Below are 13,767 nucleotides of genomic sequence, written 5' to 3'. Positions count from 1 at the left end.
CCCATATTGCAATATTCATTTTTTCTTATCAATTTACTTAAACTCCAATTTTCAAACAGGTGGCAACTCTCTAATTTTTTTCTTCCTATATTTTAAGTTAGACCTCTAGCAATACATCGGTGAAAACTGCATTCAAATCCATGCATTCGTTTTCGAGTGATGCGCGAACAAACATACAGACAGACAAACAGACAGACAGACAAAAAATCTAAAAATGGTTGATTTGGCTTCTGGTGCTCTAATAAAGACCCCCCTCACATTAATTTTTCTTTAATATCTATAATGTACAGACATCGACCTGTTACAATTTTATTATATGTATAGATTTATAGATGTAGATATAGATTTCATTTATTTTATCAATTTAATACAATACAATTTCTCAAACAGGTGGCAGCTCCCCCTAAAAATATTTTCGGCAATATAATTTCCTAAACCCTTTCAGTTTGATACCCATATTGCAATATTCAACTTATCTTATAAATTAAATTTAATGTAAATTTTTAAACAGGTGGCAACTCTAAAAAAATATTTTTGGCTGTAAGCCTTCTTCATTCTCTTTCTTTTGACGCCCATATTGCAATATTCATTTTTTCTTATCAATTTACTTAAACTCCAATTTTCAAACAGGTGGCAACTCTCTAATTTTTTTTCTTCCTAAATTTTAAGTTAGACCTCTAGCAATACATCGGTGGAAACTGCATTCAAATCCATGCATTCGTTTTCGAGTGATGCGCGAACAAACATACAGACAGACAGACAGACAGACAGACAGACCGACAGACAGACAGACAGACAGACAAAAATTCTAAAAATGGTTGATTTGGCTTCTGGTGCTCTAAAAAAAGACCCCCCACATTAATTTTTCTTTAATATCTATAATGTACAGACATCGACCTGTTACAATTGTATTATATGTATAGATATTAACAAATATATGAGTGGCGTTAACATGTTATTAAAGCGCAGCGCTTGCGAGGAAGACATCATTTTCATAAATTCTTCTTGGCGTGGCCCAACTTGAGGCTTATGGGAATCACTTCCTAATTAATAATTCTCGCTACATGTAGTAATAAACACGTCGTTGTGAGGCGTTGATTGGCCGCAGGAAAGCATGGCTTCTTATGTATAAGCACAAGCTGGCAATTTTCAGTGGAGTGGAAGAATGTAAGTACAACAATGGTGGCATGAATGATGAAGGTGCCGTAGCTCGCATTCAGTATTGAAGGATCCGACTAAAATAAAGTAATATAATATGTGCTTTAACTTACAAAACCTTAAGTAGTTTTTACTTTATTTAGATTATTAACTGCTCGGTTCAACGCATGCGAATATGCATATTGTCTGAAAAAATAATTAAGGGTATCAAAATCACCTGCTAGGCAGTGTGAAGGACGTGATGGACACCGAGCGTGTGAGAAATGAAAAATTCTCAAAAAATAATTGGGACTGTGATTATTGTTGCTGCAGGACTTGTTCAAATTATAATTTACTGGTTAATTTGTTTTGTGTCACTGAAAACCATATTTTAGAATTATTATAACATTTTTAATCCCTGTTAATTTGATTTGCGAACCTAAAAAGGGTTTTTTGGAAATACATTTGCAATCTCTTTGATTATTTGTTTGCGGCCCTGAAAAGGGCCTTTGGAAAAACTTTTATAATCTCTTTTTTTATTTGTTTACGGCCCTGAAAAGGGCCTTTGGAAAAACTTTTATAATCTCTTTTTTTATTTGTTGGCGGCCCTGAAAAGGGCCTTTATGTGAAACCGCGTTTTGCTGTGAATAAATTAATTTCTTATAAGAAATAATAGATGATAAATTAAACTAATACCCTTACCTAGCATCATTGCTTCCTTCATCTTGGGCATTTGTAAGGACCCGATGTCAGCTTTAGCTACTGGGTGACGTTCCATGCTAGAAAACAGAGATATTGGGCCTTATCAATAAAAACTAAGCAAATGCTTTTTCTTAAAATGACAGACCTTTTACCCGATTTATTGAAATGAATTTAAGTAAAGGTGTGAAATTGTAAGCAAAAGCAATAGCTAGGTTTTAGTTCATTATATGCGGCCCATTGGTTTATTTAAGTTTTAAAAAATGTTTGCAATTTCCAACTTACCACATTTTTACCTAAGATTGTACATGTATGATGGTACCTAATGTATCTAAGTCAGTATTTTTTTTGTTTTCGTTTTCTTTTGTGGGCATTTTCAGTTAGTTCTTTATTTAATTTTTTTATTTTAAAGAACATTCTTGCCCTGAAAAATAATTTTTTTTCACTTTAATATCGCAATGAATATTCGAAGCATGCTCAATGTGTTTTTTTACAAAATCATTTGTAATGAGCAAGCCATCTTCGTTCATTGCTTTAAATACTGACTGTAGATGTCGCATTTGGTCCATCATACTGGTGCTGGTGATTGACAATCCGCCCTCACTCAGGTGATTCGCCCAGGAGTATGACTGACTGTCACTGCTCCTAAACGAAGTGCTCGGAATGTCGTCTTGTAGCTTGTGGCATATATACCCTGCTAAATGCTCAATACCATCGAATTCCAAGTCCTCGAATTCGCTTTCCTCAACGGGCCATAGTTCCGCACCAGCATTTAAATTAGTTAACATAATGCCTATGAAAATAATGTTTAATATGAATAAACTGAATCACATTTGCAATTACCTGTAATAAGGGGTGGCTCTGTTACATCTAAATCAGGCGTTTCATCCTCTTCCACGTTTGCATAGTTGGATATGACACCTTTATTGTGCCCTAACAAATAAAGTCTTAGCCGGTACTTGACCTCCTGCTGATCTGGGTGATCGTGTAACCCTCCCTTTGACCTAATAACGCCGAAGAAGTTTTCGAGCACGTCTTGATTCAGACGATATGTCAAAATGTATTTGACATCAAAGCGGGATTTAATCTCTTCGAACATCATTCTCAACGCGTTATTGGTTTGTATGATTCCTGAAAGAAAAAATCGTACAAACAAGTTAAACATTTGAAAACCAGTCTCAAGGTAAAATATTTAGTTTTTCATATTTTCAATACATGTCTAAGCAACCTTTTTGAAAGAGTAGCAGGCCATACTTTCCAATCACCCTCATATCTTGTACCAGAGCAGTCATTTCGTTTAAGATTTTTTCCTGCTCCTCGATGGCTAGACCATAAGCATGGCATCGCTTACGAAAATCAGCGTGGGGTACTCGCACGTTCAACACATGGAACCAGTCATTTGTCTGAAAAGTATGCAATTTGCTAGTACATTTAAATTTCAGGTATATGTATTAATACTAATACGCTCTGTTTTAAATAATTGGAAGCATTCTCTCCAATTTTGTTGTTCCAGATGACCTAAACTAGCTGCTCTGGTTAAAGCCTGCGCCACCGTGTGTGAGAAAAGTTTCGCAGCCGTTTTCACTTTTTGGCGGTGAGCTCCAGCCACGCTCAAATGGCTTGCTGAAATTTTGTGCGTTATTGTCAAGTCTGTGGAGGTACACGACAGCAACTCCAAAATGATTTCCTTTTTCACGGTTTTCCCATTGATTAAGAAACCCTGATCAAGGAAATGATTTCGGAGCAATTTCAGCAAGTGTGGAACGTCTGCGAAAACGAAAATTTTGTGGTCGTTAAAAAGGAACCTGTAAAAATTAAATGTGTTTTAATAACCACTTAAAGTATTTATTATAATCCGTATACAATTACCAAGGCTTCTATTCTGTTATGCACAGATTACTAAGGAGGCCTCTGTTGGTACCTCCCAGGTCGCACACAATCGCCACAATGTTGTATCCACAGTCTACGGTTTTTTGCAAAATGCTTTCCAGAACATCGCTAGACATTTTACGATCGAAATCATAAAAAACTGGCTGCTTCCACTTTGACATAAGACCTGAAATAAGAAGTACATTATCAAATTCATATTGGAAAATATATGTTTAGCTTCTTGCACATAATTGACAGGTGCAAGGGTTGAGTCCGACGAAACGTCGTAACAGTAAGACAGTCTAACTTTAATTTCGTCGAAACTCAAAACGCATATCTTCTGCGACACGTCCATGTGTGTAGCGGCAGCCAATAATCAGAAGACTGGTTGTATTAGCCCTCTTGAAATGTCCAGTTTTTTGGCCCAAAATTGCAGTGTGCGGACTGCAGGAAGCGGAAAGTTCTGCTTATACATAAGCCTATATGCCTTGGGACTGGCAGCATATAATCTGATGGATTGTGCGATGTCCTCATCCGACCAATTCCTCCTTTTCGATCCAGCCTTCAGTTTTGCTATCTGGCCTTTTGTAAATATGGCAGCCAGCTTTTCTTCCATATTTTTTATTTCATCACCTAGTTCGACCAAACGTTTTTGCAAGGATTCCAATTCCCACGCATGTTTATTTTTTTTGGTGGTCGGCCTCCCGCTTTAATGTCATGATTTCCGTGCGTTGTGTTTTGTTTTCCTTTTGGAGGCTTGCATTCTCGCGTTTTAATGCCTCTCTGAAGGTAAGTAATAAAAATATAAATTGATGTTTAGTTTTTACACATGCAATCTTTCAATTTCCCAACTTACACTTCCGTTTCCAAAACTTCCACTTCTGCCAGGCTAATGTCGTAATAAAAAAAGTTGCGAGTAGGCGATGTAGCAGCATCAGCACTACGGTTGATTGGCAGACTTTCCTGATAGGATTCATACAAAATGCCTGCAGTGAACCACTAGAATTTAGAATATTTTTAAAACGTAATAAATTTTGTCACCTTCGCAATTAGAGTTTTCCAGTAACTCCTCTATGTCAAACTTATCATTGGATGGAGATTTGTCTCCAGATTTATCGCATCCAAGGATTGTTGGTACGACTCCGCGCTTGAGTAAGCGGTTTTTTGCAAAGCCTAAACAAGTTATTAGAACAAATTCTAGTAAATTCAATAAAGCATGTTTACCCATATTAAATTGCATCAAAATTTCAAAATCTGAAATGCTTCACGCAAATTACACTGGTTTTCGGGTTGAAAGGTTTTTCCTGCCGGCAGAACTCAACCCACTTTTTTTGCAACAGCCTCATCGGTTGGAAATACGAAAAAACTGCAATTGGAAGCTTTGTTATTGTTTCCGTTGCCACAATGTAGGACCTTACACTTCATCATTCCCACGACAGCCGGTTCTACGTACCGGAATGACTCGGGTTTCACCCGACCAAGGGCTGTTGTTTCGTTGATCTAACCCCGTTTAGGTCGGCGAAGTATCTCAGAAGTTGTCCGTCCATAGGGCTACATTCAGTACGTATTCTCCTACTCAGGGCTGGCATCGAGTCAAACCCAGGGCCAGAAACATACACCTGCTATGTATGCCGGAGACGATTAAACCACAACTCCACCTCAGTCAAGTGTAATGCCTGCGAGGGGTGGAATCACCTCAGAGTCTGCTCGGGACTACGGACACATAGACAGTGGACCACGTCGTACGTGGCCCCCTGTTGCTCAAACAGAGCAGCCTCCACGGCTAACCACAGTCCGCCCGAGCAGCCCCACACACTCACACAGCAGCCTCACACAGTCACCACAACACAACAACATAATAACACCACAGACCGTACCACAGCCACTACAGACCACATAAAACACACAACCGCACCACCACCCACACGCCGCCGCCAACAACTCCTGGTTCCCCCTACAATCTGCACGGTATGTCAGACCAGGATATTCCGTAATGTGACATCAGTCAAGTACAACACCTGCCTTGGCTGGTGCCACTTTAGGGCATGCTCAGGTCTGCGTACCACGCGAGATTGGACTGGGAACTTCGAGGGCCCGTGTTGCGCTGCTCGGTCGCAGACCCCAATTGCGACGCCCCCCACCACCACCACAGGGCGGCAATCACCACAGCAGCACACACAGCCAACGGCGGCAAGAACATACACTTCACTTACACCCCACATCACGACACGTCTCCCGAACCACATGAAGCTCCTTCAATTTAACTGCAACGGGCTACAGAGCAAGATTGAGGAGATAACCGTCTTCATGTGTCGGCATGGTATATTGATAGCTGCGGTCCAAGAGACGAAGTTGCACAGCAATTCAACTTTGTTAAATTGTACCGGGTACAACGTGCACCGTCGAGATCGCGAGCGAGATAATGGTGGTGGCTTAGCGTTCATCACGCACCACACCGTGCAGTATCGTCTTATCGAAGCAGACATCGACCGCAGGGATACCACCCTAGAATTTCAGGGCATCGCTATCCGGTCAGGCGATGTCGAGCTCGAAATATTTAACATATACATACCCCCTGTCACCTGCTGCCCGGCAGGATACCACCCTGATATAGGTGCGCTCCTCAGAGGTGAAAACCGTATGGTAGTAGGTGACTTTAATGCGCACCACGATCTTTGGCACTCAAGCCTGTCAAACGATCGTAGGGGAACAGACTTGGCTGAGCAGATAGACGATTCGACATTCTGCACAATGAACGACGACGCACCCACCAGGATTATGGGTAACTGTAGTAGCTCGCCAGACATCACAATAGTCAGCGCTGGTCTGATAAACAGCATAACGTGGCGACCTATGCTGACTCTAGCATCAGACCATCTACCCATAGTCATCTCGATAGATAAACCAACCGACTTTGCCTCCGCCAAACACCGGACCTATATCAACTTTTCTAAAGCTGATTGGAAAGGTTACGCGGAGTTTACCGAAAACACCTTCACAACGCTCCCCACACCAACCGACGTCCATCTCGGTGAACGTAAGTTCCGCAGGGCTATCATTGCTGCTGCAGCTCGTACTGTTTAACTTTTACATTTCAAATCTCCCTCAACCACCAGAGGGAGTCTCGATTGTCTCTTATGCCGACGATTGCTCGATCATGGCGACTGGGAATGGAATTGATGACCTGTGTTCGAAAGTAAACGGCTATCTCTCCGAACTTTCTCGCTTCTTCACTGCAAAGTGTCTAGCCCTCTCCCCTACGAAATCCTCCGCGACCCTGTTCACAACCTGGACGAAGGAGGTCAGGCTACCGCTGGGGATTCACGTCGATGACACACCAATTCAGACGGTGAATAACCCCAAAATACTCGGAGTAACTTTCGACAGCCTGCTCTCCTTCTCTGCGCACTCAACCGCTATTGTCAATAAAGTACAGAGCCGCAACAAGGTCCTCAAGTCGCTAGCCGGCAGTACTTGGGGCAAAGACAAAGAAACGTTGCTGGCAACATACAAGGTAATAGGCCGGCCGGTTTTGAACTACGCAGCGCCAGTGTGGTCGCCAGGGACTAGTAGGACGCAGTGGATGAAGCTACAGACTGTACAGAACACCGCACTCAGGACAGCGACAGGATGCCTCCTGATGTCGCCAGAACACCGCCTGCACGGCGAGGCGCAAATGCTCCCTGTAAAGGAGCATAATATAATGCTCTGCAAGCAGTTCCTGATCGGGAGCCACAGAAGTGGCCACCCAAGCAGACAGCTGCTTGCAGAGGAGCCCTCGCCTAAGCACGTCAGGAGGCATCTATATGAACTGACGGACGAAGTCCAGAGGTTCATTAAGCAACCTCTGGACCCGACAGCTTACAGACAGGCCCTGAACGGCATTCACAGGGACTCAGTCTCGAGTTATGTAGACTCTAGACCTGTGAATGCCGTTCTAGGCATACCACCCCCGGACATAGACGAGACGGAGCTTCATCTGCCTCGGGAGACACGCACAACACTCGCACAACTTCGCTCCGGCTACTGCAGCAGGTTGAACTCTTACTTGAGTAGGTTGAATGAGGATGTGCCGAATGAGTGTCCGGCATGCGGAGAGACCCCACATGACTCGAAACATCTCTTCGCATGCCCGGAAAACCCGACAACCCTAACGGCCTTGTCCCTGTGGACAAACCCCACAGAAGCTGCACGCTTCCTAGGGTTGCCGTTAGTGGAACTTGACGACAACGACTGAGATACCAACCGTCCTGGGCGGGGTTGTTGTAGCCGCTACAACAACAACAACAACCTTACACTTCATTTTAATTTAATTTAATATTAAAAAACCACACAAAATGTCGAAAAAGAATCAAAAAACTTTATTCACACACAAATCGCAACGGTATTCAAAATTCAACTGTAGACGAACTTATTACATACATACATATAAACATGTCTGCATACATACAAACATTTTGCTAAAATGACGTCACACGAACAGCTGATTCTGTCAAATTCGCCAAGAACAAAGTAGCGGTACTGCTGATTGCGCCACCTCTGTCTACCTACCCTACAAGAAATCTTACTGGCAAATGACTGGTCATCTGACGGTCAGTGCTGATGCAATAATGCTGCAATTTCCTCATCAGAAATTCGGGGGTAATATGAAAAACCTGACCAGTTCTTTTGTGTAGATGTCACTATGCTTCCCTTCCTCACATGGGAATTTTACCAGCAGTGTTAGAAGGTCTCTTTTCTACTTATTGTATTTCCTAATGTTATTTTTACACATGGTTTTCTGAGTATTGGTGTATATTTTAGTGTGTTAGTGAAGAGGGCAGAAAAAAAGTCCTTTTCTTGTAGGGTACATCGTGGTAAAATCCATCAAATCATGCAAGGCGAATTTATACAAGGTGGTGTTGTCCAATCAGCTGATTTCTTCTTCTTTCCTTCGCCTTACATGTATTTTGTTTTTGCTTTTACTGATTTGACAGCATGCCCCTGAATAGCACCAACAAAATACATGTACACTTTGAGGCGAATTGAGTTTTGACATTTTGCCCCTGATACAAAATACATGTGGTTGTTGTTTGTTGTATTCTTGCTACCACCTTGTATAAATTCGCCATGAAATCTTGCTATTCGTACTGCTGTTGGAACGCAACAATTTAGTAGGAGGTGGAGACGTGGGGTTAATTCGCCTTGGCCTGCTGGAATTCTTGCCTGCTGGGTGTAACAGATAAATCGATTATTATGGACAATAAGGGTATTCATCAAACCTTATAACCGTATAAACTTATAATTGTGTAAACCTTATAAATGAACTGTCAAAATTTGTATGGAAACACGTTTACACATTTCTGATTTATTTATTTAGCGATTTCTCTGAATAAACTTGATAAACTGAAGCCAATGCAACTCTGTCGCAACTTTAGCTATGTTTTCTTCCACAATAATCGGGATCCGCATACAAATTTTGCACGCAAATTCAACAACAACGATCTGATCCTGATAGAGATGTGGTTCAATTATTATCCCGCCTGTTTGTTTTGTTTCGCTGATAATTTGGCCGCAAAGTTTTGGTAGCCGTGACAAATGAATTCATACGCAAACAGACATTCTGCCATTGTTTCTTCTAACTTGGTTAAAATTAATCGCCTTTATGTTATTTGTATATTTATTTAAATAGATATTATCTCGTAAATATAATTGGTTCCAATTTAGTGAGGTAGTTTCTATAATTTCTTTATACCCGTGCTAGTAGTATAAAGTTAGTGATACTGAGCTCTATAACGAAACAAAACACAACTATTGTCGCAATTGTAAACGAAAAGAGAGTGTGGGTCGTTCATGTAACAGAGTGCGTAAACTTATAAGATTATCTGCTTGATAAAGTTATCGGTTTAGATGAATACCACTAATATCTATTTTGACTAGCCATGGGTAATAGCGCAATTTTTTTGGCGCTAGCTCAATAATGACAGCGCCACCTGTGGTGTCAGCGTACTAACTCAGCGCATTAGTGCAGTGTACTGAATTGAACACGGTGCCATCTGAGTGTCACTACAGTACCCATCGTCATACAGTGTAGTACACCATACAGTGGTGTCATGTCTATTATTTCTATAATTTTCGGCGCTGAGCAACGCTTGTATCGCCAACCAAATTTAATTGATAGGAATGTAGTAAATCCCACGATATTCTCATCATTCTTGAGTAAGAGCTTTAAATTTGCGTTCTCAACGCTAAAAAGCAAAAACAAAGTACGTGTAAATTTTCAAAGGCGAATTGTGTTGGTTGGTGTTAATGGCGCTGGCGCTTTCCATATACTGGTATTGGCGCGGCAACTCCGGCTACGGTGTTAACGTAATTGCGCCGCGCAGTGTTACCCATGCATAGTTTTGACTGTTCTTCATAGTGAATTTATTGTTTATTTTGACGGACTGGTAGAATTAAATATTTTTTGGAAAACAGGATATTTCTTCCTTTGTAATGTCTCATGATCGAGAAATTCTGCGACTAATATGGGAGGGGCAAATACCGATATGTTTTCAGGCTGATTCTGAAGAAATTGTTGGCTTACAACAACCGGAGAATTTCTATTTAATGGTTTCGCGGTTAAGCTATTTACCATTAGTAACAGATAAGGTAAGAGATTGGAGTAGTAGTGCATATTTTTAAATATATTTTTCTTACCACTAGGTGAAAAAATATTTTAGCCGGTATATTTCTCATGAACAAGACAGAAATGTGTGGTTTGATTACAATGGAATCCCCTTAAAATTGCATTATCCAATTGGTAAGTGTAGTATTCTTCTTGTGGTAAAAGTGCACATTAGCAGAACCAGGCCAAAATTGACAAAAAAATCGAGGGACGCGTCAACGCCACTAATAATCGAGAGCGGAAATTAAAATTTTTATATAATTAAAAAGTTATTTGAAAAAAAAAACACCGGCACCACAGTATATGCCGTAATAAACCTCGCAGTTTTTCACCAATTGATCCCTTAGGAGTACTTTTTGGTTGTGTGCAGCGTTTTCGCATTGCACGCACGGCAACACTACTGTGGGGATTCAGCCTCATGACTAGAAAAAGATCGTCTAGGATAAAATATATATAATTGTGTTATTTATGAACAAAATGTAGGTTAAGTATAGTATCAATGCTTAATTTAGAATAAATCAATAGTTAAGTACATAATTAACGCTTGTGGTTCTATAAACTGGAAACCCACATCGTATTATGACAAAACGTGCATTTATCAAAGAAAACTTCCCACGACAGCCGGGTCTACGTAACCGGAACGACCCAGATTTATATCTGGCCAAGGACTGTCACTCCAGCAACACTCCCCAAAAAGTCTTTGGGGAATTTGTATGCTGCTACAACAACAACAACAACAACAACATCAAAGAAAACTAAATTTCCGAATATATTTAAGTCTATTCCAAAAAAAAGAACAAGGTTTGTTTAGTTATAGAGACTCCAATGCCTGCCAGCGCAACCGCCCAGACAGCTTATTTAGCGCACCCAAGTTTGAGCGGAACTCTTCAAAAATAGGCTGACTTCCAAAACGTCAGTTGCTTTGCATATGTACAAAGCAGGGTTGTTGCGAATATTATTCCGAAATAAAAGTATTTTCCGGATAATAAACAAACCGCTTATCCAAATTAAACAAGTTTGGTATCAAATGAAAGAGGACTTAAATAGCTTTAAAACTGAAATACCTAAACGAGGAAAGCCACATTGAAAAGTAATTCAACAAAAAATGTTAATTAATTACCATAGAACAAACCTTGTCAGGTATATGCATTTCTTTAGTATTAAATTATAAAAAAAAATATAAATTGAGGTCGTTCGTTATTTCTGTTTAAAAGCTATTTCAGTCCTCTTTCATGTGATACCAAATTTGTTTAATTTGGACAGGCGGTTTGTTTATTATCCGGAAAGGACTTTTATTTTGGAATAATATTCGTAACAACCCTGGTACAAAGTATAATGTTCCATAACGCCGAACTACAAAATAATGACAATGTATACTTTTCCGAAACGCATCCGAAAAGTTATCCAAACGTATCGCTAGAACAATCAGCGCATCAGAAACAATGTTGATGCTTCGTTTGTTAATGGTAACCATTGGTGTTTTAAAAATGGAAAGTTCAGAAAAATTTTTCTTTGCTACATATATTCAATATTTAAAATATGCAATGTATATGGTTGCAATGTATCGCAACTCTGCATATACAAGTACTTTGGATACCGCAGTATAACAGTATCCAAACATTAGGTAACCCGGAGCTCCTTAGAAATACTTAATATCGATTTGATCAAAATATAGGATGACACAAATATGAATCATAACCACATGCAAAGCAATTGCTATGAATTGCTACCGTATAAATTCAGGACACGCATTCGCTTGGAGACTACGTTGGTTATGGTGGTCATAGATAGATAGATTATTAGAGGCTATGCACTACGACCTTAGGTCTATTGTGCCCTCGGAGCTCATCTCAACACATCGTCCAATCCCAATGCTCTGATGAATCCGAGCAGTTTCGAGGGAGGTAGAGAGTGTATATGCGTAGCCTCTGGCCACATCCTTCCCAGTTGAGTTAGCCTTCTTCTCGCAACCTCATCGCATTCCAATAGGAGATGCCGTGGGGTTTCTGGTGTCACATCGCAGTACCGACACAAATCGCCTGCACTGATCCCCAGGTTATACATATGGGCCCTCCGTCTGCAGTGCCCAGTTAGCATTCCTGTTAAGAATCTCAGGTTAGTCTTTGGAAGGGTTATTAGTTCCCTAGATCTTTTGGGGTTATATCCTCCTAGAAGTTCTTTCGCCTGTCTTAGCCCAGGCGTGTTCTCCCAAAGTGCTTTTCTTAGGCTTCGTTCTTCTGCTGTTGTTGTTGTAGCGGCTACAACAACCCCGCCTGGGATCGTTCTTCTGCTCTTAACTCCTCCTTGATTGTATGAGGCCCCAATGCAAGGAAGGGTTCAGGGGCAATGGGTCGAGTGGCTGCGGCCTCTCTTGCTAGTGTATCAGCCTCCTCGTTTCCCTGTATGCCTTTGTGGCCCGGGACCCACACCAGTTGTAGTGCGTTGTTTTCCCCCAGGGTGTTTAATCTCGCTACACATTCCCATACCACTTGTGATTTAATGGTGATATGGCCTTTAATGCAGCCTGACTGTCGCTGCAGATAACTATATGTTGCAGTCTTGCTTGTCTCTGCAGAATTATTTCCGCACAAGCACTTATGGCGTAAACCTCCGCTTGAAAAATACTGGGGTAATTACCCAGGGGGATGGAGATCTTAGCCCTTGGGCCAAATATTCCTGCTCCTATCCCTTCGTCGGTTTTTAAGCCATCGGTGAACCACCTTGGGGTGTGAGCCTTGAAGATGTTTTCTAAGATTGTCTCATTCCAGGTCGCTTTGTTGCCTAGTTGAATCCTGAATTTCTTTTCAAAGATTGTCGTTGTACTCATGTCATCCCTGTTGAGCTGGGAGATAGGGATCTTAGATCTAATTTCATCTACCAATCTGCTCGAGATCACTTTCCCTCTTCCAGTGCCCGCCTTATGAAGTTGAGGAGGGCTTTTTTGGCAATCTGTTCTATAACTATGTGCAGTGGCGTCAGGTCCAAAATGACCTCCAGGGCAACGGTGGGGCAGGTTCGCATGGCACCCGTTATACATGCGCACGCCAGCCGCTGGAGTTTGGAGAGCGATGCTCTCACTGTTAAAAGTGGTCCTCTCGGACCACGCCACCGCTCCATATGTAGCTATTGGCCTGGCTAGCATGGTGTACATCCACCTTAGGAAATAGGGGCTGCATCCCCATGATTTGCCGGCCAGTCTTCTGCACACCATTAGAGCCCGTGTGGCCTTTGTGACTGCGTACTCATGTTGCGTCCCCTCTTAATTAGGCTGCTTGTCCTTCGTGCTAGTTCCGCACGGGTGCTCTACTGGGTGCTTTGGCACGTTGGCGCTAGCGAACCAAGGTTTGTATTAGGCTTCGCGCCTAGCTTTAGCCCAAAGACTCGGGGCTATTTAAAAAAACTTTCAATATTAAAAT

At 41.3% G+C, this 13,767-nt stretch overlaps 1 protein-coding gene across 2 annotated transcripts in view; it reads left to right on the top strand.

Annotated features, from left to right (window-relative positions):
* Positions 1 to 10,076: 10,076 nt before the first annotated feature.
* LOC118734292 (autophagy protein 5) overlaps positions 10,077 to 13,767 on the top strand; it is an 87,277-nt gene continuing 83,586 nt past the window's right edge. For both annotated transcript variants that reach the window (XM_036464005.1, XM_036464006.1), the window contains exons 1-2: positions 10,077 to 10,335; positions 10,390 to 10,486. In XM_036464005.1, the coding sequence (XP_036319898.1) occupies positions 10,180 to 10,335; positions 10,390 to 10,486 (253 nt within the window). In that variant the 5' untranslated portion in view covers positions 10,077 to 10,179. The remainder of the gene's footprint in view (positions 10,336 to 10,389; positions 10,487 to 13,767) is intronic.

Source organism: Rhagoletis pomonella, unplaced genomic scaffold (assembly GCF_013731165.1).
Source record: "Rhagoletis pomonella isolate Grant_MI unplaced genomic scaffold, Rhpom_1.0 Rhpom_scaffold_00002, whole genome shotgun sequence".
Classification (NCBI taxonomy): domain Eukaryota; kingdom Metazoa; phylum Arthropoda; class Insecta; order Diptera; family Tephritidae; genus Rhagoletis; species Rhagoletis pomonella.
This window is presented reverse-complemented; position numbering and strand designations above follow the sequence as displayed.